Source organism: Brassica napus, chromosome A2, assembly GCF_020379485.1.
Source record: "Brassica napus cultivar Da-Ae chromosome A2, Da-Ae, whole genome shotgun sequence".
In the NCBI taxonomy this organism is placed as follows: domain Eukaryota; kingdom Viridiplantae; phylum Streptophyta; class Magnoliopsida; order Brassicales; family Brassicaceae; genus Brassica; species Brassica napus.
Window position 1 is genome coordinate 16,709,869 of NC_063435.1, and position 8,707 is coordinate 16,718,575.

The 8,707-nt window shown below is 35.7% G+C and overlaps 3 protein-coding genes across 4 annotated transcripts; 1 reads left to right on the top strand and 2 right to left on the bottom strand.

Moving 5' to 3' along the window:
• Positions 1-1,503, bottom strand: LOC106397122 (V-type proton ATPase subunit E1). The gene is made up of 6 exons (XM_013837679.3): positions 1,242-1,503; positions 1,054-1,154; positions 826-982; positions 559-755; positions 348-447; positions 1-271 (listed from the first exon to the last, which is right to left on the bottom strand). Exons 1-6 carry the CDS (start codon positions 1,341-1,343, stop codon positions 236-238), a joined length of 693 nt encoding a protein of 230 aa, XP_013693133.2. The 5' UTR covers positions 1,344-1,503; the 3' UTR covers positions 1-235.
• A 1,248-nt stretch (positions 1,504-2,751) lies between these two features.
• On the top strand, positions 2,752-4,357 carry LOC106401615 (transcription initiation factor IIE subunit beta). The gene is made up of 4 exons (XM_013842154.3): positions 2,752-2,941; positions 3,160-3,548; positions 3,610-3,726; positions 3,794-4,357. The coding sequence occupies exons 2-4, from the start codon at positions 3,165-3,167 to the stop codon at positions 4,145-4,147; spliced, it is 855 nt and encodes a 284-aa protein (XP_013697608.2). The 5' UTR covers positions 2,752-2,941; positions 3,160-3,164; the 3' UTR covers positions 4,148-4,357.
• On the bottom strand, positions 4,239-5,961 carry LOC106401616. Of its 2 annotated transcripts, none has more exons than XM_013842155.3 (3): positions 5,675-5,961; positions 4,805-5,356; positions 4,239-4,718 (listed from the first exon to the last, which is right to left on the bottom strand). In XM_013842155.3, the coding sequence occupies exons 2-3, from the start codon at positions 5,337-5,339 to the stop codon at positions 4,531-4,533; spliced, it is 723 nt and encodes a 240-aa protein (XP_013697609.2). In that variant the 5' UTR covers positions 5,340-5,356; positions 5,675-5,961; the 3' UTR covers positions 4,239-4,530. The 2 variants fall into 2 exon arrangements, with proteins under 2 accessions (XP_013697609.2, XP_048612895.1); XM_048756938.1 differs by having other exon boundaries at positions 5,489-5,676.
• Positions 5,962-8,707: the final 2,746 nt, after the last annotated feature.

Below are 8,707 nucleotides of genomic sequence, written 5' to 3' on the forward strand. Positions count from 1 at the left end.
GAGAGAAAACAAAAGAAGTCTTTCACTTCTTTATTTATTTTTATAGCCAACGATAAGACTCCGGAAGGATGTAAAAAAAAAAATACATACGAAAACAAAGAGTTGATGGGTTTTCAGCATCGAGGTAAACTTTTTGCAGAATATAAAAAGAATCACAACAAAGAGAAATCATTCCCAAGTGGGAAAACCAAAGACAAACCGGTCTGAATCACATCACTCTCTCTCTTTTCATTCATTACGCAGCAACTTGGCCGAACAACGACCTACGGATCTGTCGAAAGATATGAAAGCCATCGTAAGTAAGCAAAATAAAAAAACTATGTGGGTATGGAATTTGCTTTTCGTACCACTGGAAGTTTCATACGATATGCCACATCAAGACGCGCATCGAGTGTGTTCTCGCACACTATTTTCCCATCACGAGAAGCTAACACAACACCTCCAGAGCTATTAAAACAAATTCCAACATTACACATCAGTTACATCATAAAAGTCCCTTTTCTTAAACTAATCACTACAGTCAAAAGTTACTTTAAAGATGATAGAAATGAAATTTACCAGTGGAGACCATGAGGATCACTAGAAGTAGGAGGAGGGGGGAGGAATATGGTTGTGTCAACGGCAACCTCTGGAGCATGAACATTAGCTTTACCAGCATACTCCTCCTTTGCATCATCAAGAATAGATTCAACTAAACCCAAGTCCTCTTCACGACAACGCAACAACACAGAAGGTTCTTTCAACCGAAGCAGACACTGCAACAATTCAAGAGACAAGAATGAGATTGCCATCAGACACAAGATAACAACTAGATAGTGTATGAACCTGAACAATGAGATCCTTGAGAAGCTGTTTGTAGGCATACTCATCGCCACAGACGTTGAGAAGATCCTTTGCTGCTTGGTCTTTCATGGCATTGACAATATCATCCTGTGCTTGAAGAACTTTGATCCTTGACGCGTTTAGCTGCATCGAGTAATCGCTGAACAATAAACATTGTATAAGGGCGCTCCAGCTTAAAGACTAAATCAAGATCAATCAAATGAAACTCACATCTTCTTGCGTACATCAGCCTGCTTCTCCTTCTTCTCATAATCTTGCCTGATCTTCTTCTTCTCCGCCTCAACTAGCTGCAGTTTCTCGATGTTGAATTCCTACACATAACGGATCCAATGATCATCAGAATCTCGATTGAAACAGAGAGATCCTGAGAAATGGAAGAGAGCAGTGAGAAAGCTTACTTCCTCAGCGGAGACGGAGATCTCGTTTGCCTTCTCCTCAGCCTCTTGGCGAATGAATCTCACCATCTGCTGGATCTGCCTCGAAACTTCTCCGTCGTTCATCTTTGCCGGAGATCGTTGGTCGCAGGTTTGCTGTGGCGCAGGAAGATTGGAGAGACGTAGATCGGATTTTCGCAACGTGGTCACGGGTTATTTGAAGTTGTATGTTTGTAGAGTATTGAAAGAAGCAAAACGGGATACATTCTTCCAGTTAATTAAAGAAACGACAAGACAACTAGATAAAGAAGGACTTTGTTTTTTTTTTTTTTTTTTTTGACAACAAAAAGGACTTTGTTTAATATAGATTATAATATTTTAGTTTTAATTACTTTATTATTTATATTATAATCAATATGAATGGTTTTAAATAATATTATATTATTTTAGTTAGACGTATAATTTTGGATATATAATATCTCGACTGTTCGGTTATTATTTGGATATATTAAATAACATTTATTTTTCCGATTTAACTTTATATTTTTGTTGTACAGCTTAAGATTTTGATTAATTTTGTTATTTTGATGTAGTTTAATTATGGTCTTAGATTTGTAAACATATTTTAATAAGATTATGTATAATTCAATATATGTTGTTTTGAGATCAAATAGTAAATGTAAACTAAAGTGTTAGACGATTCAAGTTATATAAATAAATATAACAATGATAGTCCTTTGAAACTTTATGCATATATATATAGATATAAGTTATACAAAATACTTAATTGTAATAGTTGGTTAATATATATATGTATAATATAATTTGAAAATTTCATATTTATTTGTAATATGTTGATTCGTTCTATAATTTATATGTATTAAAATATTACTATAAATAAATATATTATTTTAATTTAATCTTTGACTTTGTATAATAAATTTAATTTAAATGTATTCATGAGTATTAATATTAATGATAGAAGTTAAGTCGTTTAACAATATTTATTTTTCTCTTTTACTTTCTTTTTCATATATAATGTATTTACAAGTATTAATATCACCCGTTTTCAACATTTTTACTTCAAAATGCACAAGAAAATCATATATGCATGACTGCAATAATTTTGTGGAATGTTATGATATTTTTCTTAAATTTAATATTACTTATGTTATTTCTATTTAAAATTTTATATTTTTATATAACATTTTACTAATGAATATTATTGTAATAATTTATATATGTGCTAGTAAAAGTTTTATGAATTTAAATTAATTATGACAAATATAAAGATTATAATATAAAATATAAATAATTTTGAATTTAAGTTTGAAGTTTTGATTTTGAAGAACAATATTAAATATAAAATTTTAGAAATTTTAAAATAAAGTGTTTTTTTTTTTTGGAGATGTTCTAGGACAGAAAATGAATTTGACTTTTTTGAGTAAACAACGGGCGAATACGATAATTTAATTTTCTAAGTCCGATTAAACTAAATTTAAGAAAAGAAGAAGAAGAAAAGGAAAGATACAAGTATATTTCTTTTTATTATTGTGTTATAAGAAAAACGAAAACGTCTGATGGGGTAAATAAAAATCAAGAAAGAGAGGAGAGACCACCCTCGTTCTCTCTCTCAAATTCGAGAGACCAAAGCTCCCCCTATCATATCATCCTCTCTCTGGTTCCGTTTTCTAATCCTTCTTTGATTCTTCTCTCCTCCAAAGGTTTGTATCTAATCACTAATCCGATCGTGTAAATTTATTCTCATATTCATCTTTTGTAACCTAATCGAATCGACCCTCAAATCCAACTTATATTGATTAAAGTCATCATGTTTTGATCAAATGATTTGATTTCCGTTTTCGTTTGATTCAAATCAGATAGCTTCTACCTAAGTCCTTTTGAATCTAAAATTAATGTTCTGTCTGTAAACACTAAACAGGGGTAATGGATCTAAAGGGACAGCTAGACAGATTCAAGAAACAGCAAGAAAGATGCCAATCTACACTCTCCAGCATCAATGCTTCCCGAGCACCTTCGGGTCCTTCCAGGCCCTCCTCTGTCCCTGCTGCCCCTAGCCTCAAGCCTACTCCTCCTGTCAAATTCTCCAACGACACCGAGCGTCTTCAGTTTATCAACAGCATCAGGAAAGGCCCTGTCGGTGCTCAAATCAAGCGTGTCATTGAGCTTCTCTTTGAGACAAGACAAGCCTTCACACCGGAGCAGATTAACGAAAGGTGTTATGTTGATATGCTTTCCAATAAAGCTGTCTTTGATAGTCTCAGGAACAATCCCAAAGTTTATTATGACGGAAGGAGGTTCTCTTACAAGGTAAGGTTGATTCGGTACTTCCTCTTTTGAAAAGTTTCTTACAATCCTTGTCATGTCACAGGCTAAGCATGATGTCAAAGACAAGAACCAGCTTCTCTCGCTGATAAAGAAATATCCTGCTGGCATTGCGGCTGTTGATCTCAAAGACGCTTACCCCAATGTCATGGATGATCTACAGGTATATGCTTTTGGGTTCTTTAAACCAAAATATTTTTTTATCTTTGTGTGTTATATTTATTGTGCAGGCTCTGAAAGCTTCAAAACACATATGGTTCCTGTCAAACGCTGATTCACAAGAGGACATTGCGTACCCAAACGACTTCAAAGGGCAGATTGAGGTTGATGACGAGTTCAAGTCTCTGTTCCAGGACATAGACATTCCCAGCGACCTTCTTGACGTGGAGAAGGAGCTGCAGAAGATTGGTTTGAAGCCGGTGATGAACACTGCGCAGAGGAGAGCTGCTGCGCAGATCCAAGGTGTATCGAATAAACCCAAGCAGAAGAAGAAGAAGCAGGAGATCAGCAAGAGAACCAAACTCACCAACGCTCATCTTCCCGAGCTCTTCCAGAACCTCAATGCCAGCAGTTCCCGGAACTAAACACTTCATAAATGGAATTTTTATGATTATGTGGTTCGAATACTTAACTGGGATTCAACCCCCGGTTTTTGTTTCTTGTTATTCGACGTGATTTACATAGAACAAGTGCAATTTGTATTGATGTATGGGTTTACAATAGTTTTCATGTATTCCAGCAGAAAAGAAAACTCATCCATACTTATGAAATGCTAATGACACGTCTTAAGACAAGTAGTGTTGGCTATTAGACACCAAAACGTTTTTGCTTTCTCTTGATTAGTTTCAAAATGCGTCAACACCTGTAGTTCCTTACGAATTTAACAATAGTTCCTCGAAAGAGAGATTGTATTATGTAATAAGAAGTTTCCCTTAGCTAGCTTTCAATCTGTGTTCTCTGCATTCTTCTAAGACTTGCTGGAATCATCACCGGGACCTTTTGGGGTTGCCCACTCGGGCCAATTAGCTGGAAGCTTAAACACAACGTCATAGCCATCTGAAGATGACGATGATGGTGAAGCAGAGGAAGGCGGTGAATGATGATTAGTGACAGCTCTTTCTTGCTTCTTGCATTGATCATTGTGATCACTTATCACTATCAAAGAAAAAATGACCTCTTAAGATAAAAGATATTGCCTAGCTCAACTCAAAAACACTATTATGAGACATACATATACATACCTGTAGCATCGTTGTTCGCATTATTGTTCCCTGAAGCTGCAACTTCAGCATCATAGAGCGACTTCAAGTATGAGCAATCTGCTTCAACCACGCAAAATCTCTCAGCTAATGCAACAAACTTGCTCTCCAGTTCCGCGGAATCTTCTTTCCCTTTCCTAGTCGCCATCAAAAGCTCCTCTTCTCTCTTCCTCAGCTCATCCATCTTGGCCTTTCTCTCACTCTCCATTTTCCTATACTTATCCTTGTCGCTTCTCTCCCTCGCACAATCCTCCACCAAGCGGGCATTGGTCACCTCCAGTCCCTCACCTTTGCTCTGAAGCAGCTTCTTCATGACCTCATATGTCTCCTCTGCAAGCTTAACCCTTTTCTGAAGACTCTCGTAATCCACCTTCAGAGTCTCGTGATTCTCCTTGAGGATCTCGTACTCTATCTTCGTACAACTGTTTCCCTTGGAGGAAGAAGCGGATTCATCCTTCACAGTAGCCAAACGCACGCCTTTGCTGTTCTTACCTGCTTTGTCCGATGTTCCAGCCATGAATTTAAAACCTTAACCTGGAACAAACACAAACACAAACACAAACACAAACAAAAAGCTTACTCCTTTTTATTTTTAGTTCCCAGAAATTACTTGAAAACCCTAAATCTAGATTCTTTCACAGAGCTCAACATATGATCCCCTCTTACCTCAAAAGGGTTTACAGTAATTTCTCAACAATCTGAACCCCAAAAGAAGAAATTTTCCAGAGAAAATGTAAAAACCCAGAAAGTTTCTTTATCGGTAAGAAAGGGGAACTATGAACAACATTTTCTTCGGACCGAAATGCAAAACCCAGATATAAAAAGAGAGACTTTTGCAGAGGAAAAGCTTACCCAGATTGGTTCGGAAGAAAGCGAAGCTCTGAAAACCAGACGAAATAAAAGCGGGAATGCGATACGCATTAGTTTATGGGTAAGTATTTGATTTGAGTATTGTTCAGATTAATTTGTTGTTTAATGTCTTAGATTAACTTAAATCCTTGCCTTTTTGTGTATGCTCGTCCAAGGATGATTAAACTGTTAATTAAATGTTTTTCCTTCTTTTTCTGGGCTACATTGGGTCTATCCAATAGCCCAAAACTATAAGAGAAATTCGAGACTGCAGCAGAGAGGTGGGGCGGTCGCAGCAGAGAGGTGGGGCGGTCTTCTCCTTATTTTTAAGAAACTTTTAATTAAAAAAACAAAACAGAAACAAAAATGATTAATAATCATACTATTAATTGAGAATACGAACAAATAAACATTATAATTTGATTGGTTTAAAAATATACACGTATTGATAAGTCAAATATGACTCAATTCCACGTAAGATTAGATTATAAAAATTTGCTCACATGTGTGATGGAAAATTAGCTCAACTAAAACTATTTTAATTGGAACCATTATAAGATTAGTTCAATCTTTTTTTTGCTGAAATGTAATTTACTTATCAATAAAAAATGTTACAAAGGTGACACACCTAAAATGGGACAAATTGATCAGCCTCTACCAAACTTAACAGAAAAAAGAGTAAATATACTAAACACTAGAGAAAACAGAGCATTGTTGTAGCAAAATCAGTTCAGTCTAAATAATTTGGTTTGCCTAAGCTAAACTCGCTAGATTATTATGAGTTCGAATTTTGTTAGCCTAACTAAACTTGCCAAATTTACTTTCATAAAACACTGTTTAGTTTTCTTATGTTCTCGTTAAATCATTTCGAGAGAATGTTTTTTCAAATAATTCTTGTCTGCATAGAAAATGCTTTATTAACTTTCCACGAAGAAGAATAAAAAGTTTATTCTGATTCATCATTGTTTAAGCTGGCATGGTGTATGCAAAATTATTTTCTCAACATTTCCGGTTCATTCTCGTAGACAATACATTTTTGAATGATTTTAGCTGTTTATGTCGTTATGACTGATTTTACTGCAACATCAACCTGTTTCAGAAGCCTTCTGGCTTTGATACCAAACTGATGTAGGCATGCAATCTCGTTCGATCTTAGGGTCAACAAAGTTTTTATTCTAGTCGACCAAATGGTGGTCGTTAAAGGTTGGAAGAAGGTTGGTCGAACAATATAAACCTGAAAAAAAAATAGGAATGAGATGATAGAGAAAGTAAAAATAAGAATAATGAGGATGAATATGATAGAATGGTGGAAGGGATAATGGGTGGTTGATATGATGGTGGTTGGACGGTCAATAGGCGATGTGATGGGCGAAGGCCAAAGAGCGAGGATCAGGAGAGAGATAATCAAGATTGCTGGATGTGTGGCACTCTCAACATGAGCAGAAGATGATCGGGTGGATGGTGGTGAAATGAAGCTTGCTGGTTGTTTAATTCTCTCAAGCTTGGTCGATGGTGAAATGGACGAAGTTGAGTGCAACAAGGATGCCACAAAGTTCTACGGATTTGAACTTTGATAAGTCGAGTTATTCTCAAGTATTGATTCTCACAAACACTCAAAAGACTGTTTCTTTGCTTAGCCGGCAAAAAGGTTCTTCTTTATTGATTTCTTGGTAAAAATACAAGACTTCTCATATGGGACTTATATACTCATCCAATGCAGTTTTACCTTCAAAGGGAACTGAATCAAATGCAATACAAAAGACTCCATTTATGGAACCTAAAACGAGGCTAAACATATGCTTTTTTATTTGAATTGAACTTAGACAAAACAACTAAGTAAACAAAAAGAAAAACCGGTTAGTCAAGTAATCAAAGTACTGAAAATATTTCCTTGCCTTGCTTTAGACGCGTCTTACATTTGGGGAAGGTTGACTAGCCTTTTTGGTGGAGCCAAGATTGAACCTGGACATGGTGAAGTGTAGAGTGTTGGCTCGGCTCAAGGTGCACGTTTCACTTATGTGGGAAGATGGCAAACATAGTAAGTCCATCTTCCTTTTGATAGTTGGCAGAATAAATGTTTGGACCATCTTGCATATTGTATGGTTGGTCTTGGTCCTCTTTGGTTTGGCCATTTTGATCTTTAACCTTCAATTAAACCATGAGTGCTTGGACGGCTTGGTTGAGTCCTTCTCTTAGGACGCGAGTTCCGTATTGGGTCGTTGCGCCTCATAGTACAATTGGAACCTCATTTTCTATGGCCTCATCAAAACATCATAAAGGTTTATAAGTTAGTTCACATGCCCTTTAGCTAAGCCTAATAGTAAGAAAAGGTTTTGGGTTATGTCATTCACTAACAAAACATGTTTATTGTAGAAGAAAAAAGAAACGACGAAGAACAAAAAGAAAGAGAATGTTAATCCTAACAAACCAAAGAAGCCTGCTTCTTCATTCTTTTTCTTCTGATACAGTGGTACTAAACTTGGAAATACACAAAACAAATAGATTTGAATATGATTTTCGAGTCTGAAATGTGTTATTAGTGGTTTTGTAAAAGTAATTTTCACGGCACATATACAAGAAAGAGTTAGTCAAAAGCGCATCCTGAGATCAACAACTCAATTCTTACCGCACACAGTTCCTTGAATTGGAAGGTGTATATATATAACGAAGTGTATGCCAATTTTAATGGTAAATGTTTGTTAATTATGAAACTAATGTGTTACTTTATGGTTAAATATTCTGACAGGAACTCAATGAAGAAAAGAAGCAAGTTTATAGTGGAGAAGTTGCGGAGTTAATGGAAGCGTACAAGAAAAAAGTGGAAGAGTACAATAAGCCTGCGTATTTGAGGAATACTACTAACTTACTCAGGGGCAGAGAAATGAGAGATGTTAAAGTTTGCTCATATTTAACATCTGCAAATTAAAATGACTCTGCTGTTTAAATTTTTTAGGGTTTGTTTCTTCTCATCATTTTGAGAATTCTCACTTTCTCTTAGTTGCTCTTACATGTTCAATAACTTGATCCAATCCCAAA